Source organism: Passer domesticus, chromosome Z (assembly GCF_036417665.1).
Source record: "Passer domesticus isolate bPasDom1 chromosome Z, bPasDom1.hap1, whole genome shotgun sequence".
Taxonomy (NCBI): domain Eukaryota; kingdom Metazoa; phylum Chordata; class Aves; order Passeriformes; family Passeridae; genus Passer; species Passer domesticus.
The window spans coordinates 44,126,821-44,148,000 of record NC_087512.1 but is presented as its reverse complement, the minus strand read 5'-3'; the positions used below and the strand labels follow the sequence as shown (position 1 = coordinate 44,148,000).

At 37.3% G+C, this 21,180-nt stretch overlaps 1 protein-coding gene across 3 annotated transcripts in view; it reads left to right on the top strand.

The window, feature by feature from the left end:
• ADAMTS19 (ADAM metallopeptidase with thrombospondin type 1 motif 19) overlaps nucleotides 1–21,180 on the top strand; it is a 127,870-nt gene that overhangs the window by 101,014 nt on the left and 5,676 nt on the right. For all 3 annotated transcript variants that reach the window (XM_064403703.1, XM_064403702.1, XM_064403704.1), the window contains 4 exons: nucleotides 256–409; nucleotides 3,131–3,266; nucleotides 5,538–5,742; nucleotides 7,647–7,799. In XM_064403703.1, the coding sequence (XP_064259773.1) occupies nucleotides 256–409; nucleotides 3,131–3,266; nucleotides 5,538–5,742; nucleotides 7,647–7,799 (648 nt within the window). The remainder of the gene's footprint in view (nucleotides 1–255; nucleotides 410–3,130; nucleotides 3,267–5,537; nucleotides 5,743–7,646; nucleotides 7,800–21,180) is intronic.

Below are 21,180 nucleotides of genomic sequence, written 5' to 3'. Positions count from 1 at the left end.
AGATGATGGCGAAGGATTTCACAATTCAAATCCTTTAAATTAAAGGAATTTTCTTAATAAACAAAATGTTTTCTTCCATTGGCTTGATTTGGATACTGTAGTTAATTTCTTTTAGCAAATCCATTAGGATGGCTGAAATGCAATAGAGCATCAATAGCACTGTTGTGCTTTTCAAGATGATCTACTTGAAGCTTGGAGTTTGTCTTCCGTAGCGTCTGTGTATGTAGGAAGGATTTTCTTCTTTGTATCTTGCAGGTGCTGCTCTTCCACGACCAGAGCTATGGTTTACATTATGAATACACAATCCCATTGGATCCTCTCCCTGAAAATCAGAGCTCTAAAGTACCAGAGCCCCTTTTCATGTGGACACATTCTACCTGGGAAGACTGTGATGCTGTATGTGGAGGAGGTAAAATAAAATAAAAATGTACAAACACACACACACACATATATGAAAAATGAATATGTGTATACAATATGCATGTATACACGCAGTGTAAATGTGTGTATGCAATATGCAGTTATTTGTATAAACAGTGTGTTTACATATAATTACGATTCTGATGGTCAGTGTTGCCTATTTAACACTAACATTCTCATTGTGATTTGTATGTTTCCATACAATGTAGACGTACGTCAGTCTTATGCTTTCTGATTGCATTAAAAACACTGATAGCTCTAGAAAAAGATGCAAACTAAATATAAAAAGTAGGAAAAGATGGTAATGAAGGAACAAAATCTAGACTAACAAGCAAATTCAGGACACAGTTTCCAAGAAGAAATACAAGTGCGAGAGCTAGAACAAGAATAGAAAGAGCATTCCACTCTGCATTTGGATCTACTGAAGATAAATGATCTGTAAGAGACATTTCAAACCACAGAAAAGCTGAATCCCAGTCTCAGATCAAATAAGTACAGTTAGTAACATGAGTTGAGGATGATCCAGAAACATATGGAACAAATATTACAACAACAGATATTAGTATGCTGATGTGATATTTTTCCTGAGTTTATTAAACATAAAAAAGTGATTTTGGAAGAACAAAATATGATTCTGAAAACAAATATTGGAATATGAACAGTATTGATGTAAAAAAAGTCTTTCAAACTGTTTTCTAGAAGATGTTATTTAAAATTTTACTTACACTTAAGAAACACTTCAGATAGGGGTTTTTTTAAAAGAAATGCAGTGATGTGTTCATACTTTGTGCAGTTAGTCAGCGTGTGAACAATGTATTGACTTTTGATACCTGTCTTTCATGCTGACAACCTTGACAGTCGTGGTTACTCTGATCAACAGTTCTGAAAACTGCTATGCACCTTGTGATTGAATAGGAAAGCCTGGAAATGCTTTTCCTTCTCATAACATCAGCATAAAGAACACAGTGTTCTAGCTCCTCTGACTGTGTGAACAATCCTCGTGTCATGAAAGATTGCTGTGGTTTCCATAAACATGCTTTTTGTGGCTTGGTAGGAAAGCTTCTTCCCTAGATGGTATTTTGTTCATGGTGCAAGTAGCATCTTCTGATTCTTAATAGTGCATCCCAGTTTACTTGTGAATTCACACTTTTTACAGTTTCCTGATGTATTTTTAGAATAATTTTAATGCTATTACAATCTGTCATTATTGTCCCAGATATTTCTAAATATTTCTATCATCTGCAGAAATCTTAAAATGCAGTATGTCAGTAATTTATTCTATATTAATGCTTAAATAAATATTTAAATGTTTTACTCTAATGCTTATCATTTTTTTCCTGTTGTAACTGGTCTTCATTTTATGTTATTGTCTAAAATAGCTGAATTATTACAAAGTTCCCTAGAAGGTAAATATTCTGAAATACTACTGAAATATTTTTCTTACTTTAGACAAAACTGTTTTTACTTTTCTTTTACTTTCTGGCTTAAATATCAAGCAGTAATGAAATCAAAATACCGCAGCTTTTACCCTGTCCAACTATTTATGATTAAAATTTAACATCAATATTTTGATTAATCTAAATGAATAGTAATACAATTATCAATAGTTTTGCTTAAATGCTCAAAGCATGTGTCAGGACAAAACTGTTGATGAAGCCATGTGGTTTTATGCATGTTTGTATATGTAACTGGTCTGTGACCTCCTGTGTTGCAGAAAAGCTTTCTTTGCGTGGGAGAGAATATGAATACATAGATGTATATATAAATGCAGAAAGAATTGTCAAACATTTCAAACGCTGTGATATAATAGATTAGTTGCATGGGCTCTCACGTACACAAGCTGTGTAAAAATGTCAGAAGTGGTCATGCACATAATATGCATTTATAGCATAACTGCTCCATCCACAGGCTCATTTTTCACCTCTGGTGAGTGTTCATGCTTAAGCCTGCTCTGCTCCTGCACACAGCCCCTTTTCCAGTAAACTTTCAGGCAGAGTAAAAGTAACTCTAAGAACAAATAGTTCAAACTGAAATCCAGAATTCAAGAATTGCTAGTTTTCTAAAAATAAGACTCCAATCTAATTGCAAGTAACTGCTTGTGGTCAGTATTACGTTAAATTCTAATTTCTAACGCTTCCACGTTCAAGAGACACCAGGCTCCAGGTCACCATCAGGACAAGGACTCTGTACAGAGCATGCACTTGATCTCTGCAGCAGTACCCAGATTCCTAAATGGTTTTCTGACCTTGCAGATCAGGTCATCTGACCTCTTTAGTTCATGGAAAATAGTGCAGGCACTCTGTTGAAGGATGCATGTGCTGATTCCCTTTATGTGAATGCCAGCCACTATTTGTCATTTCTTTACTCATTTTATGTAGTAATTAATGACCATATTTGTAATTTTCTGCAAGCATTGCTCAGTGATGGAGTTGCAGTGATTGAGAAAGAAAATTATTCCAGTGAGAGTGAGGGTTTGGCCCATAACTAGTTGCAGGAGTAAGAGAAAAACTGTTGATGGTGGTGTGCAAAGACTAGGTTAGAAACTCACAATGTTCCGTACAAACTGTAGGATTTCTTTCAGATTCCCTGCTAGCTTTGATTTTTTTTCAGTTCTTTTAGCCAAACTGTCTATGAAATAGTTGTATCTGTGTCCTTAACAATTAGCATATTCTTGCTTTCCTCACAAACCTGCTTATTTTTATTTTTTTAGGTGAAAGAAAGACAACAGTCTCTTGCACGAAGATTATGAACAAGAATATCAGTCTTGTGGACAACAAGAAGTGCAAATATTTAACAAAACCTGAACCACAGATCCGCAAGTGCAATGAACAGCCCTGCCAGACAAGGTAATAATGATTTGGTTAAATTAAACTATAATATCTAGATGTAAAAGCCATGTAAAAGCAGTGGACTGCTTCTCACAATGAATGGCCAGTAGATACATTAATTCAAAACATTATAATGCAAAATGAAGGGAAAACAGAAATGCTGGAAATTGTTTCTCCTGAGTTTTAATGAAAGAGAGTCCATAAGCACCAAGCCTGAATAAATTCTTATCCAGTAAAACAGTTATTTCCTTTCCTCAGGAAGTATTCTTAAGACTGATCTGTGCCACAAAACTGAAATTTAAATGCTGTTTATATAAAGACATAGATGGGATTTAATCCCATATTCTTAATTTATATGTTTTGGTGGGGTTTTTTTTGAAGCAAGGCTTCATGTCTTTAAAGGCCTTGATAAACTCTGGTACCCTAAATAGTAAATAAATAAATCAATCCCTGTTAAAGATTCTTTTTATGTTAATGCAACTTGAAGTATAGCAAGCCTGCCCCTCACTCTGCTCTTTCCTCTCACCCCATTAAAGTCCTTGTATGTGCTGAACTAGACTCTAGTGTTTGAATATTGCAGGAGGCAGGTCCATGTGCAGCCTGTGCCAAGCAAAGCCACCCACCACCCACTGGTGTTCCTGCAGCTGAACTGGCAGCCTGCTCCTTGCACTGGCTGACCAGGTCAGCACAGTGGCCCATTTCAGAGTTATGCCACTTGGCAGCTAAAAATTATGTGTTGAGGAGATCCTCAAGAATTGCACGTACATTTTTAAAGCAAGTGAGAGCAAGTCCACACCTTTCAAGGGAGGGCAAAGCAGCTAGTAAGAGCTGGCTAGCATCCCCAGGAGTAAGCACTAGGATCAGTCTGCTGCAGTCATCTGGAGTACAGGTAGATGGCATTTTTAAACAAAACAATGCAAAATAAATTAAATGCAAATACTGTTGAAGAAAGAATGAGAAGACATAGCTTTCTTGGAAAGGATGAATACTGAAATTGATAAAATGTGAAGTATTATACATTTTAAGTAAGACAGAACTACTGACATTTGGTCTTCCCAAAAGAGGGCATTACCCTTTGGACGGATTATTTAAACTTCATTATATGCAGATTTGAGAAGACGTTTATTTTGTTTTATTAGCACCACTCTTTACTTAATGAATAGTAATGGAATAATCTGATCTTTTTCTGAGGCATTGTCTACCATAAATTTTTAGTATTCTGTGTTTTTTCCGGCTTATTAAGTGAAAATTTTAAAACTTTGCTAATACATACTCAGAGATGCTGTGCAGAGAAATGTAGAAAGATTTAATGATCCAATTTTTAAACACTGTAAGTGATGATTACAAAATACTACTAGCTTTCAACAGAAATGTTACCAAAGCATACACTTGCATAAGTACTTTCTTGCTATTGGCCTATGAAGAAATATCTTAAAGTCTATTTCATTGTCTTAGCAGGTCATGATTTGTAAATTATATATCTGGACAGATAAGAAAAAAACCCTTAGTTAAGTGTTTTATGTTTTTGCTACAAATGCATGACAGAAGGTTGAAAAAATGTTATTAAATCTCAGTTTCCTAAAAACTCTCCTTGCAAACTAAGTCTCCTTGAAAACTCTTGTGTTGTCAGGAGACAGAACATCAGGGGCAGAACTGTTTAATTTTTTAAGGGCACATGGCCATAATCTGGATCTACAGAACATCTGGGGAAAATTATGTTCTAGAACGGTTGCTCTCTAGGTATGTGGTCTGTGCCAAGCTGCATCAGCCTTCTTTGCTGTTGTGATTTAAGCCATGTGCCCCGTTAGGCCTCTACTCGGAAGGACATGAAGAATTTTGGGCTTTTGTGCTTTTTCCAGGGCAATGAGTCTTTCACATTTGAGTGATTCTTTCTTGCAACACAATATTTTCAAGGAATGCTGGACTTTATATGCTTGACATACACTTGACATTGATATATACACAGAGAATAACAGGCAGGCTGATCAGGGATCTGTCATCTTTATATATGCATTTTTGAAATTTTCTAATTGGGATTATAATTAGAGGAAAGTAGTTTGAAAACATAGGGGTAGTGTACTGGGGAAGGACTTTATATGTACATTAATACCATATGAAATGTAGTATATGTTAGATTCATAAATACTCCATTAGCAAAATAACAGTAAAAGGAGGCTGAAAATATGCAAGTGTGTCTTGGGTGTATACACTTAGAATAAGTGAATAAGCTGTAATGGTATTTTTCCCCTCCTGATTTTGTATTACTACATTGCCTGTGTTTCTTCGCAGATGGATGATGACAGAGTGGACACCATGTTCAAGGACATGTGGAAAAGGAACCCAGAACAGACAAGTAGCTTGCACACAGCAGCTCAGAAATGGGACCCTGATCAGAGCTAGGGAGAGGGATTGTCTCGGACCAAAGCCTGCTTCTGCACAGCGCTGTGAAGGCCAGGACTGCATGACTGTGTGGGAGGCCGGGGTCTGGTCTGAGGTGCTGCATTTGTTTATACACCAAATACTCCATTGTCGTTATTTGTGCCTTAGTATTCTTTGAAAATAAGGTTTTTTTCACCATCAAGTGGCAGTTTAGCCTAATGATTTTCAGAGTACTCATGCAATGTTTTGGCAAAGGGTTCAGGGGCTAGGAAAACCTGCTGTGTAGAGCTACTGCATTTTATCTAGTTAATGTTGTGCAACAGTCTCTTCTGGCCAGTTCTCAAGCACATATAATCAAGTATGTCCTGTCTGTAGTAGTGGGTAACTAGGGGGAAATGGAATTAAGGCACCACTTACCAGCTACAAGACCTGGGGTTCAGAGTGGAAACATCTGGGATGTGCTTTTGTACCAAGGGATATTGATCAGCAGATGGATGATGCCATCCTGCTTCAGAGAGGCTTTGAGGGGAGCCTTTGGCAAAAAAAAGGCATCTTCTTCCCTTCCTCTTTCTTTGCTCTTTTTCCAAAGCAGCAGCAATAGGCAATTGGGCTTGTAAGTAACACAATTTCACATATGTTGCATCCTGAGGTATTGCTACAAAATGTATTCATTTTTCAAAAAGCTTTATTAATTTAAGGTCTTTGAATGTGCTCGTCCATTTGGCTTTCTTCATCTTTGGTTTTTTCTAAAATTGACTGACCACGGAGGAAGAAAAGTATTGTTCTCACTGCCATCTGGACAAGATGAAAGGCTTAATTTGGAACTTCTCATTTTGTGGAAAGGGTAAAGGCAATTCCAATTGCATCCTACACTAGAAGCTGTGCTATGGATCCCTCTGTGATCAAAATACAGACAGCAGCTTCTGAATGTGGGTGCAGTCCCTTCTTTGAATTGCTCTACTCAGCAGAACTCTTTGATCCCCAAGCAAGAAAGAGCTAACAAATAGGGAATGTTTTCAAAGATGAAAAGCATATGCTAAGGTAGAGATAGGAGATGTAAATACCAGCAGTTTCTGGCATGGTACACAGTTTTATAATGTGAGAGCTGGTTGTGAGAAGAAAGACATCCATTTACAGAGATGAGTAAAAGAAATACACTGATTGCTTCGTCAGTTTGTTTTACTTCAGAGATGAGAAAAGAGAGAGCATGTTGTTGTTGGAAGCAATAAATATTTTTTGAAGAGCGAGGTATTTCCTGTGGCCATTCCTACTATCACCATTATGTAGGAAACTGACCATTACTGCTTCCTGTGGTTATAATCAGCTTGGCAGAGGAGAGTTTTGAACTGCAAGCAGTGGGATGATCAAAAGCAGTGATAATGTTTTGAGAAGGAAATGGCATCATTTTTGGCTCTGTAAGTGGGAATGGTGAAAAAACCCATAGATTAGGACCTTCTGAGCAACTTGAAAAGAGCTTTCACATGCTGACTATATAGTGACTTTGAATTTTCAAGTTCAGTCTGGATTCTTGCATAGTTTTGGAATATTTACTTTTCCATTCTACTTTTTTTCCTCCTCCCAAAAAAAGCTGTTGGACATGAACAGAGCTTTTCTTAAGTTGCTTCATATCTTATTCCTGTGGACATTGATTTTCTTTCACTGTATTTCCTTTCATTGGATGAAGAAAGATTGCCTGATATTTTTGGTGTAACATTTTGCATTCACTTAATCATAACTTCTTGGATATTTTCTTATTCAAAAGCCTATTCTGTCCTTAAGCAAGTATTTTTTTTAATCTAATTTTAGTAAAAATGAATCAATTATCATTCTGTCCCCTGAGGAATTTTTGTTCAGTTTTTATTTTTTAATAAATCTAGTGTTGATGCTATTGAAGGCTGGAAGTTAAGAGAACACTGAAGCTGTGAAATATTTATGCTGACCTGGCAGAAGTCATATAGAACGGGATGAAATGGGGTAAGTGAATTTTGTAGAAATCTGAAAAACCATTTTTTCCAACAGTGCTCTGTAAAGTGTGGTAAGGGAGTACGGCATCGGACTGTGAGGTGCACCAATCCACGCAAGAAATGTGTTTTGTCCACAAGACCTAAAGAAGCAGAGGACTGTGAGGACTATTCCAAATGCTATGTCTGGAGAATGGGAGATTGGTCTAAGGTGAGTAATCCTTGATACTAGTGGCTCCCAGCGTCACACATTTTGCAAGTTGAGTTTTTATCAAAAATGTACAAATGTCCCAGCTGAAGGAACAAGAAGGCTATAAACAAAAAAAACCCTAAACTGTTAGTCACAGTGGGCCTACAGTATAAATAAAAATCAGGAATATGAAGTAAATGTGAGATAAATCTTCAATATAATCCAAATTTGTATTATCTTACTGTGTCAGTAGGCAGGCAAGCAGCTTCATAAACTGAAGCCAGCTCCAAACTTACCATTCACATATTTCGTTGCTTTGTGTTTGCACACTTTATTTGTGGTTCCAGTAAAGTACACCCTGCAGCCTTATACAGTAGCACCTTTAGCCTCTTAAATTTCCACATAAACATTTTAGCATCTGGGAAGCATCTATTACTGTTTTTCTTTTATTATTTTTTTATTATTGTGGACACTCAACATAACTGTCATTACATTATTTCCTTGGCATATGTGTTCTGAGAGGTGGATAAGCATAGGCCAAACAGTAACAAACAATATTGGTTAGATCTGTGATTGGCCTTCAGTGATACAGTTTTGTAAAACCCAATACATGCTGAAATTCTGAAACTGAGCCTAGTCAAGGTTTTCTCATGCTGTATCACAGACCACACTGCAGCAGAAAGATTGTAATCTTTTTTTATTTCCTTTGTTTCTCTTCATAACTTTGCACACAACACTTTTACTTTCAGCACCTAACATTATTGCACCATTTTTTAAATTTGCTTGTATGGAGAAGTATTTAATGTATTTTTAGTTGTCTTTCATGTGATGTAGGAGCTGGAAACAAGGACTAAAGCCAGCAGTGTATGGCTAGCCAGCCTTCCAAGAATTAGCTGCAAGTACTCTGTGAGTAACTAGCTACTTCAAAAGCACATAGTATAACCTTTAATTTTTTTAAACAACAGAAGCAACTAATTTTCAGTAGCCGTATTACTTTTACAAGAAGATATGTTTGGCAATAACGTTTAGTATTTCCATTTCTCTCCTACATAATTGCGGTTGAAACCTGCCTCATTTAGCACTAGCGCTAGTAGGAAGTAAACCATGGAGAAATGACCATCTGCTTTCTTAATTGAAGCAGTCATTCAAATTGGGGTTGCTGAGGCTGTGTGGGTATGCTGAGACAGTCACACTGTGTTCCCAGTGCCCTCTGGAGTGAAGAACTTTATCCTCTCAGTACTTTTCACAAACAAACATGTCATACATGAGTGTACAAAAACTTACATCTTCTTGTTTAAAATTTACTGGCAATTTTGTATTTCCTGGTCTCCTCCTACAGAGTCAAAGCTGTAACACTGTCACCTAAACTGCACTTTGAACTTCAAAATTAGGACACAAGGAATTACGGAATTGGCAAAATCTTTTGAACAGTTAACATACACTCTGACTGTGACTTGTGCAGCAGAGATTTTCCAAGATCTATACTAAAAAATAGATACCATGAGTCCACTACAGAGATGCAAGTTCAATTTAAAATATATTTGGATGTCAATTTCTTTTCTCTGTTACTCTTCTGTTCCACTGAAGGAATACATAACAATATGAAGTCATGGCATACATGTTAATACAATATGAAGTCATGGCATACATGTTAATATGCCTACAATGGCGAGAACAAACAAAAAGCTCAGATAACTGTTAATCTTTCTCTCTGTTTCAAACCCAGAGGTTCAATGCAGCCTTCTGTATTTGCAGTTTTTACTCCTTAGGCTTGTTCTTGACATTGACAGAAATCTGTTCCTTTGAGCAGAGCCAAGTTCTCTCTAGCTAATGCCAAGACTTTACTTGAAAAATTTAGATGACGCTTCTCACATAGTGAAACAAGAGGCCTAATAGCTTACTCCCTTTTCTGTTTCCTTTGAACTCCTAAGACATAATTTTCAATTAAGCTTACATTGCATTATTACTGAAAAGATAACATGATTAATAATTATGGAGTGCTGTAATAAAGTTAATTTGTTTTATTGGTATAGTCACATAAAAATCAAACAAAACAGTTTTTGAGCTCTATGTTTTAACAATACCAAGATCAAAGAAAATGTGACCAAAATTCCAAGCTCCAATAGATCAATTATGGAGCTAGTAATCCTTCTGAAACTCAGTCTAAAAGCAGTCTGTACAACCTGGCCTTGTGTGCAGCATTTAACTCTGTAATGGTGTTTAAGTCAGTCCATTGGGTTGGTATGCTAAAAATTGCTGTTTGTAACATCTCTCAGGCTCTGTGCCTGCCTTTGTGAGGAGTATATGTATGATGAGAAAGGAAAGAATAAAAGCTCAAAGTGAGCTTCTGGAGGCAGCACCTAGCAACATTACCAATGACATTGTATATTTTCCAAGCAAATGCCATCCATGGCATATCCTACCTAACGATGTGTGAAGTACCTTCAAATGAGGAATGCTTACAGACCACAGCTATTCTAGCACCAGCTAGGGCAAGGTGTTGTTAGCAACAGTGTCCCTTGCTAAGCTGCCCACTGGCTACCCGTTTCAAAGCCATACAAGGACAGGATGATGCTCAGAGGCATTCATCACCTAAGTATAAACAGATAGGCTGAGGAGAGGTGAAATTAAATTCATGTGAACTGCATGTTTACACATCTGCACAGCTTACGAAAGAACACATCATTGTAGAAGTCATTCTCATTTCAGCAGCATAGGGTGCTCAAAGGGCATGTCTATGATACTTTATGTAGGAAAATGTGTTTATTTTTTTTCTGCTACTATCACACTTTTCAGACCATTGGCAGAATAAATGAAGCATGAGAAGCAGGATGAATTTTGGAACAGAGAGTAATTTGGAAAGTGGGTATTGAAAATGGTAATTTGAAACTTTAATATAATATTATATCATTCAGCAAGGAAAAATAGGATCAAAAGTCCAGACAACAAGCTAGAATTTAGGAGCAGCAATTTGTAAGATATAGTATGTGTCTACAGGGGATCGGAGAAGATAATGTGGTGTAAGTTCTAATAAAGATTGGAAAAAAGATGCATTCTATAGAAACTAAAGATGGAGCAGCAGCAGAATTTCAAAATAGTATCTATGTGTTATACCAGAGATACTGAGGAGTCAAATATAACATCTGGGGTAGTGGTCCCAGTGGTTGGCATGCAGTTCACATTGTCTATAGCCTGAAGAAGCAAAAACACGAAGCAAAAGTTAATCTACTTTTTTTTTCCACTGAGTCTGGAAGGGCATCTGAAGCAACTGCTTAGTTTTTACACCAATGAATCCCAGAATGGGCTGGGATTCATGGCATATTCCAAATTATTTATTTCAGACAGTACATGCAGTGCTCCCTAGAAGGTGTGTGTGTGTAGTCAGAGGAGGTCAAGTCTCCAGCTGTTAGGGACAGATTCACAGAGAGATCTACTGAGGGGTACACAATGCAGATGTCAGTGATAAGGATTGTTTGCCTTCTGCCCCAATCAAAGATCGTGTATAAATGGAGAGAGGTAAATGCCCACAAACTTTTTTTACTAGCTATTCAAGGGCACGGGATGTTCAACCTTCATTTTGTGTGCTTAAATATTCAAATAGACTCTAAATTTACATAGCAAACAAACTCAACTGATCTCCTCCAATTTAAAAAAATAGGATTATATTAATATTATGATTTTACTGACAAGGGACTTAGCTTTGGGTTTTTTCCTTGGATCCCCATCCAAAATTATTAGTCTCTTATAGATTCTTGGAATAGTGCTGGCCATGAGTCAAAATATAACACTATCAGTAGATGTATGGACAAAGCAATTACGCAATGTGAAATAATAGAAGTTATAATATAATCAAGTCGGTAGTTCTCCCATGGTAGTGGGAGAACTATATAATCAAATAAATAATGAAAAGAAAAAGAAAGAAAGAAAAAATTTAAATCCACCCCGTAATACATACTCAGGTTTTTCCTCTGCGTCCTAGGAGAGGGTCTTAAGCAGAAGTTACCCCCATTATACATTACCTTTTATGTTTCCATCAAGAGTGGACAAGTTTGTTCCCAAAATGACCTTAACAAGGAGTACGAGATGGTGTAGTGCATAAAGAAGGGTGCATGTGCAGAAAACCAACCCTCATAGCCTGGAAGATGGCAGCATGTAGTGAGGCAAATGCAGCCCCGTGTTTAGCTGTGTCTGTACAACCACAGTCTTGCCACACAATGTACAGCGTGCTGCACAGTGCCACCTGAAGGAGCAGTGTGGGGAAGAAGGAGGTTCACTTACACAGCCACTCTTGTGTCTCTGACACTGTCTGACAGAGAAAGAAAAGGGTAATGCTGATGCATTATTCAGCAATTGAACAAAATTGTTTTGGATTCTGATGATTTTAAAAAGTAGTTTCCATGGAAGGAGGTTGAGAGGTCTTCTGTAGAGATACAAATCTGTAGTGAAAAGATTGACTTCTAAGTCACCTTCATAAACCTAAACAGTTAGATGAAGTCTAGGAATTCCAAAAGAAATGAGATCTGAAATATTCTTGAACAAGCTAGGGTTTTTTACTCCCTGGTAGCAGAAGTAAAATGATAAAAATACTGCCAAAATAGATTATTGACAACATTATAAATAAATTTTGTTTTATTTTAATTTTTAATTGCCCAGCAATATTTCAGAATGAAATATTGTTGCTATTAGTATGAAGCCATTGACTTTGAATCTTTAGGAAGCTCTGTAAATTTTCTACATGCTGGTTCCCACAAAATATACTGTGGTTCTACCAAGAGACTGAAACCTTTGCTGTAAGCAAAGCAGTGGAGCTGCTTTTGTACCAGATGTAGGCGCCCTTTGAAATTGATCAGTTTGATTGACTGGGTGTAGTGATCCCTGGGAAGGCCAGATGAAGGAGAAAATCTATGTCATGCACCACATGTCATATTCCACTAATGCAGAAGTTATGGAGAGTAGCATTCACAGTTTTCCATCACCTCCTTCACTGCTAATATCTTCCATAGTACAGACTACCCAAGCAGATAAAAATTTCCAAAGTTTTCTGCTTTTGAGTTTTACGGTGTCAGGCCGTGCATTACTGCTGCAGGGCAGTGCATTTACATGTGCACACATATGCATATAAAATACATAATAAGTGAAGGGAGCCATTCTTGGGAATTGCTGAAGAGAAGTAATGTCCTTTATATGCTATGTGCTTTTCCTGAAATGCCTGCCAGTTTTTGTTGAGGACACTGGGATCTTTGAACAGTGGATTTTCTGGAAGGCTGATGTGAATTTTCAGCAGTTAGATAAATGGTCTAGTGCTCAGACTTGGTGAATTAGGCATTCTTTTGCCTGGTGTATCTCCATATCTAAGGTCATCTAGCTTTTTCCAAATTTTTGCTCAGTATCTGTGACTCTGTCATCTGCCATGCATAACTCTTACAGCTGATTAATTTGGGTTCTGTTAAAATTTATGTAATCCATTTTTTCTTGTGGGACCTAGCAGATTTTTATTGGATTTTTTTAATTATTTAATGTTTCTGTTATCCTGTACTTCATGCAGCTAAAGAACATAATGCCTCATTCTTGTGGGTAAACTTGATATTCCATGAAATTCTTGTTTTATCTCTAAATATTTATTGTTTGGTTTTCATTATTTTGTTTTAATCTATGGTTTTGTCACTTTTTGCTGTTTTCTCATCTATTTGACAAGGCAAAAGATGAAAATACTTAAAAAATGTAAGAAATAACTGAATCTTGAAAAATTCTTTTGAAATAGTTTTTTCAGAGGCTGCTTTGAGCAGAGCAACCATGAAAAAATAGAGTTTTCAGTATTCAAAGCAGTAAGGACAGGGAACAACAGAACTGCCACCTTGTACTTGCAGAGGGCAGATTTTGGCTTGTTTAGAAGACTGATTGACTGAGTCACTTCAGATGCAATCCTGAATGGCACAGGAGTCCAGGAAGGCTAGTCATTCCTCAAGAAAGAAATCTTAAAGGTGCAAGAGTTGTCTGTCCCCTTGTGCTGAAAGATGAGCTGACTGCCTTGTTTGAACAGAGAGCTTTTTTTCCACTTGGGTGGAAAAAAGAGTTTATGATCTTTGGAAGATGGGGCAGACAATTTAGAAGCTCAACAAGGATGTTGTGAGGTTATGCAGGTAGAAAATTAGAAGGGTCCAGGCCCAGCTAGAGTTTAGTCATCCTACTGCCAGAAAAGACAGCAAAAAATGCATCTATAAATGTATGTGCAACAAAAAAGGAGGGCTGAGGAGAATCTCCATCCTTTATTGGAATGCAAAGGACAACATAGTGACAAAGGATGAATAAAAGGCTGAGGTGGTTTTTATGTTCTTTACCTCGGTCTTTAGTATTATAACCAGTTGTTCTGCAGGTGCCCAGCCCCCTGAGATGAAAGACAGGGATGGGAAATACAACCAAGCCCTCATAATGGAAAGGATAAATGGTCAGTGACCTGCTCCATCACTTAGACAACTCTGTGAGGGATCCACATGAGGATAGTCTGGAAGCTGGAAGAAGGATCCAGGGAACTACAGGCCTGTCAACTTTACCTCAGTGCTGGGGAAGGTCAGGAGGAGCTGATCATCCTGAGCAACATCATACAGCATGTGCTGAACCTGCATGATCAGGCCCACTCAGTATATGGGTTTATTAAAGGCAGTTTGTTACTAACCTGATCTTCTTCTAGACAGGGTTATCCACCTAGTGGATGAAAAAAAAGCTATGGACATTGTTTACCTGGGCCTAAGCCTTTGACACTGTCTCCCGTAGCATTCTCCTGGAAAAGCTGGCAGCCTATGGCTTGGACAAGTGCTCTCTTTGCCGAGTTAAGAGCGATCTGTGTGGCTGGACCCAGAGAGAAGTGGTGGTAAGAGGTACTCCCTGGAGCTTAGTGTAGGGCCAGTCCTGTTTGACATCTTTATTGATGATCTGGACAGGGGGATCAAGTGCACCCTCAGAAAGTCCACAAACAACACCAGTTTGCATGGGAATGTTGACTTGCTGAAGGTAGAAAAACTGTGCAAAGGGATCAGACATGCTGAATTTGTGGGCTGAGGCCAGTGGTAAGAGTTTCCACAAGGCCAACTGGTGGATTGTGTACTTGGATCACAACAACCCCAGGCAGTGCTCCAGGCTGGGGCAGAGTGTCTGGAAAGCTGTCTGGCTGAAAAGGACCCGGGGGTGCTGGTCAACAGTGAGTGGACATGAGCCAGCTGTGCCCAGGTGGCCGAGAAGGCTGATGGCATCCTGGTCTGTGGCAGCAATAGTGTGGCCAGCAGGGCCAGGGCATTGATCATCCTCCTGTGCTTGGCACTGCTGAGGCTGTTGAGGTTTGAGCCCTCCGCTGTAAGAAAGATATGGAAGTGTTGGAGCGTGTATAGAAAAGGGCGAGAGAGGTGAAAGGTCTGGAGTACAAGTCCTGTGAAGAGTGGCTGAGGGAGCTGGGGCTGTTTAACCTGGAGGAAAGGAGGCACAGGGTAGACCTTTTCTCACTCTCTGCAACTCTCTCCGCAACTCTCTCCGAGGTTGTAGTGAGGTGGGTTCGGTCTCCTCTCCTGAGGAGACCAAATGAGAGGAAATGGCCTCAAGATGAGCCAGCAGAGACTCAGATTGAATATTAGGGAAAAGATCCTCAGCAAAAGGGTTATCAAGCAATAGAACAGACTGCCCAGGCAAATAGTGGAGTTGCCACGTAATTGCGTTACTTAGGGATATGGTTTAATAATGGACTTGGCAGTGCTGAGTTAATGGTTTGCCTCAACAATCGTAAAGGTCTTTTCCGGCTTAACTGATTCTATGATTTTATTCTTGTGTTTCAGCTAAATAAAAGTCCTATGAGTTCAGTTTCCTTGTAAATTCATAGGTTTTTTATGTTTTGTTTTTTTTAACATCTATCATAGCCATTTATGTGAGTCACTTGCTATTTCAGATTTCATTATTTAAAATTTGGTAGATAGAGTGATTGGAAGTAAAGTCATTATCGGAAAAGAATTTTCATTTATCCAACCTACTGGAAAAACTTTAAAGTGCTACATAGAGTGATGATATTTAAAGGACAGTGCTTAATTATATGTTGAACAGAAGAGCTTTTTGACATATGTTTCTTTGATTGCTGAAAAGTAAATAGATAAAATAGAAAATTTTAAAAGAAAGAATTTTCTTGGAGTTTCTCATTTGAAATTTCCTTTGTGTCCTTAGTGGGTTCTGTGACCTGTCTTTTCATTGGAAATACTGTAATCCTTTAATTACTTCTTTGTGCTGTTGAACTATGATTTTCCATGCAAGCTTTACTACTGAGCATCAGGCTAGCATTGTCATGTATGGTAATATAATTATATAGTCAAAGGCTAATATTTCAAATTAATTTTAAGTATTTGTTTTCATTATTCCAGAATAGCATACTCAACTAATTTAATCAGAAGGATAAAGGTAATTATGTAATGAAATCTAACTGTTTGCAGATTCTTGTTTGGATGTGTGATAGTCCTAATGAATGGACGGTCATCTCCTGCCAAAATACCATGCAATGAAATCTCAGATATGAAAGTTGGAAATGTAATAATGTCTTGTTCATTGCTAAGCACTAGTGGCTGTAATATATGCATGTGTGAGTCAGCACAGGCAGGCATTTGGGACAACCACAAATCCACAGCTAAAATTTATTTCTGTTTCCTCACTAAAAGAGGATCCCTGCAGCAGTGCCCAGGCAAAGGTGCACAAACAAGGCTAAAATCTGTAAAATCCACCAGTGTTATGATGTCAAATACTATTTAGCAGTGTGTCTAAAGTCCTAAATAATAATAAATAACTATTTCAGGTATATTTAAATTGCCTTAAAACTTGGATGTGTTTTTGTATTAAATATAGATTTATAGAAAGTATAACTACAAAATTTAAAATGGTGTGTACATACATCTGGAGCACATAGAGGAACTTGGCTTTCTGTTATGGTATCATAGGATTGTCCATGCTTTGGTATAGGTCATTCATGATGAGAGAAAAATGGTGATACCTTCCCTGATATCAGGGGGAAATGGTAGCCTGTAATAGAGTTTCAGGTGTTTTATGGATTTGGACTTCAGGTTGTCTCTAACAGGACAAATTTGTGTCATTGTAATAATCCAAGTTTTTAAACCGTTAAGTTGATGATTGTGTTTCATTAACTCACCTAAGAAAGAAATTGGGCATTGGAGCCTGGGTTTCACATGGAGACAAAGAATACTCCACTTTCAAACTGAGTCCAGAGAGCCCATTCAGATTCAAGCCTATCCAACCCCTCTATTGATTCAGAGTAGATAGGCAATGTTATTCTAGATACATACTGACCTAGAAAAAATAAATTTCCTTTTGTAATCAGCTCATGAACTTTCAATTGCTTCTTGTCTTGATACCAAAGGCAGTTTTGCCTCCTCTGCCAAACAACCAAATTGTTCTCCATGGGACCTTAAAAAGGATTCAGGGAAAAAAAAAAAAAAAAAAAAAAAAGAAAAGAAAGGTTCAAAATCTTGAGATGAGGTGATGAGGATTTCCTCCATGGGAACCCTATCTCTAGTTTATCAAGAGAACTGGAGCTCTGTCTGTCTTAATTTAAAATCTTATCTCTTTTGGAATCTTATATCTTCTTACCCTGGAATAGAGCTATGAAGAAAAAAACTGAGGGGCAGTGGGCAGAAGAAGGAGAAAAAGAGGACTATAAGGTAAATCAATAGGCATAACTCAGACCTGCTAAACTTAGAAAAGACCAATAGCAGATACTTTTTCAGCTAAACTTAGCACAAGTTCTGAATTTTAAATCTGGCATACTGAGGTGTTGGGTGTGTCAGAAATGAGGGAGGCAGAAAGACCTTCCTGGAAATTATGCATGTGAGAACTCAGACTCCATCTTATGCTTGTATCTGTCTGTCCCTGGTTTTGCTACACTATTCAGAAATGCCTTTATAACAAAAAAAAAAAAAAGACTTCTATAAACCGCAAATTATTTGCTTGACTTAATCTTTAAGAATATTGGCAAACTCAGTACAAAGCCTTTGCTGAAAAAAAAAATGCACCACATTATCTACTACCTACCTTCAAATGCAAGCTTCATAAAAAACAAAACAGAAGAAGATTTTGCAAGTGTGTAAGCAAATGTGAATCCTGCTGCTAAAGTCTGATTGCTTGCTATTCTTGTTTCACACTCACTCCATGAAAAGGTTGAAACCGCTTAAAAGCTGGAACTGATGAACCTATACATAAATGATTAGGAATGCTCTGCTAATAATTTCCAGTAAAACTCATCACTGAGTGTCCTTAGAGGCACGCCAGCCTGCTTTGAATGCTACTTAGACTTGTAAAACCTTTTATTGAGCAGTCCACTTATTCTCAAAAATAAATTGTCCAAGTCAATTCTGTTAATACTGTCACAGATTGGCTTTTTCATTGTGGATTGTATCAGCCTCTTCAGCGATTGCCTGTTGTCTTGGCAGAAAGACACATTTTGACTGTTACTGTCTGCCAGTGACAATTTTTCCCTTAATTTAGGAATTCCTACTTCTCATAAAGGCCAGCTGGAAGCAGCTAACACATTACAGCAACTTCCTCAGCTGTTGGCCTTGGGAATATGTATTCTCTCCAGAATATATATCTTTGGCGGGAACAGAAAGAAGGAATCTTGGGTAGCGGGTGTGCATGCCAAGTGTAAGAATTGTTATATCTAACACCTAGGTTTCTGTCCTCGAAATTATATCTAAAAGAAGTTCAAAAGTTGGACAAAATTCAAACAGGGTAGTAAGATTTTTTTTAAGAAAAAAGATTTTTTTAAAAAATAGGTGTTGACTATCTTTACACAGGATTTTTTTGTAAACTTTAACAAGAATGTTTTACATGTCTTGCTGCTTGAATAGTTTTACAGTACCTTTAGGACTGTGTCCAAGATGCACAGATTAACAGCCACATAAAAAAACCCCTCTGGCTGTGTACTAGAACATTTAGTCTAAACCTACAAATATGGTTGTCCTACAGGAATTTTTTGCTAATCAGCTACATGGCCTTAAAGTGTAGGTCATCTGAATAGTGAGAAGTAAAATGTAATTAACCTCCACAAAAATAGAGTACTGCATGTGCAAAACTGACATGTGGGGAGATAGAGTGGGTAGGAAGAACTATAGAAATGTATTCTTCATTCACTAATAATAAAAGCTGTGGGTTGGATTTAACCCAAAACCTGCTGAATTAATGGAAATTCTACATATTGGTTGGGAGTGGGCATTTTCGGTAAATCATATATATATATATGTAAATCACATATATAGATATATACGTGTGTGTATATATATGCACAAAAATTTATTTCTGATCAAATTCACTGATTAACGTGTAAAAGTGAAAATATTTTTATTTCTTTGAATTTGAAAGCTTTGTTAAGAGTTTTAAATGTGTAAAGTCCAGAAGTATACAGAATCTATACAACTTCAACTACATACCATAAGCGCTACCTAAAATGTGACAGCTGCATATCCAGTCAAAGATATTTACATCAGATTGAATATTTGCAGTGAGGGAAATCCAAAGGTGAGGTAAGTTTGGCAGGTAGTTTTGGAAGAGTCTGCTTCAGCTTGAATGTACACATACATGTACAGTAAAATGAGTGTCAAAATGAAGGTTGGAGCTGTTGCTCAGGAGGTTCATCTGACTGATCTGCAGAAGTTGAGATGTCTCCTAGTAAAGCCAGAACAAGTCCGTATCTTTTCAGGATAAAGAAGGAAAATACGAGTTATTTTTATTCTCCAAAATCCAGTGTCTGTTCTCAGTTACAGCAACAGTTGGCTGATGTGTTTGCAAGACAAACTCACATTTAAGATATGGACATCATGGACACAGAAACTTCACTATTTGTCTGTGTAGCTAGCAAGTGCACTGCTAAATGCCTGAAGCTTTCTCTATTTCATACTATTTTAAATATATAGGCTAATATAGCTGATAGTTATATGAGCTTTTGTGGTAATTTTTTTCTGGCTTCCAGTCAGTAGAATTCTTAATTTCAAAGTCAGACACCACCACTGCTGCTGCTGTGTGAACATAGAAGAGCACAGCATGGTTATCAGATCCCTCACTGATTTTAAAACCCTAGGTGTTTGGAAAAATCTTGCTTTACTTGCATGTTGACGAGCTTGGGTTTAAAAGTTTTGGATTGCAAATCACTGGAGTAGCCCTGCTTCTTCTTGATGTTCCACAAGCATCTTACAAGACTTAGTAAGTTCCCATTTTTAAAAAAATAAAAATAAGTGCACTGTTAAAATTTAGTACATTTCTGTGAAAATAAAAGAACACAGAGCACAAATTTCTCTATTTCCTGCTTTGCCACGTATTTCCTGTATGAACGGAGACATTTCATTTAATCATCCTTTGATGTCAGTTTCTGAAATTGTGATATTAATAGGCAGGTGAAGAAAGACTAATGGTCTTGATCTCTACATGTTGGGATGGAAAACTACATTGTAATGCTTCATAACACTGGAATATCTCACCAAGCGCAGACTCAGTTATTTAAAGGATATTAATTCACCAGGAAAGATTTTAATGCCAAAATGTTGCCAGATTCTGCATGGAAATTCAGACCCAAACACTGATTAACTGAGAAATTTGTCTGTTTGTTGCTTGTTGTGTCAGTTGCAGTCACAACAAACTTTCAAGCCAGAGCTCATTTGATGTAGAAAAGATGTGACTCTTGCCAGAGTGCTCTTCACAAAGGCACCTGCCTACATGAATTGTTTGGCATTACCAATTAGCAGATAAACCATTGGAACCCATTTTGTTTGTAAAAGACTAGTCTTTTGCAAATCCCATTTTCCCCTCCAGTATTCCCGGTGGCTGGATTGCACCTACTTACTTTAGGATGACCTAAGGGCAAAGAAATTATTTTTTGAGATCTTATGTACCAGGTCCACCTGTCCATGTCCTCCTTCTCTGCAGTGGACTAAAGGAGGTACCACACACTTGCACATACTCTAACTTTGGCTGATAAACATACAAATCTTTGAAGGAAAAAAAATGTAATACTGCATGCAATATTACTGTAAATTAAGATCACCATGATAACATTTAAAGATTATCTTCCTTTAGTAGAGATTTTCAACATAATAGCTTCATCATATCACCTTCATTTTCCTTTTACTCTCACATTTGTTTTCTCTTTGTGTTGTAGTTTTAGTTTTGTCTGTTTTTTTCACCTTTTTAAATTTTACTTTTCCATTGTCTCAGTTTTAACTTCATTAAAATATTCCAAAAATAAATATCTCTGAAACTAGGATGAGAGGAATTTAAGGAGTGGTCAGAATTTCAGCAAGATAAAAATCTGTATTCCATCTGCTATTGGGGATAAAATTCATGTCGATACATGTGTGATTTTACGTGTTGACCATGT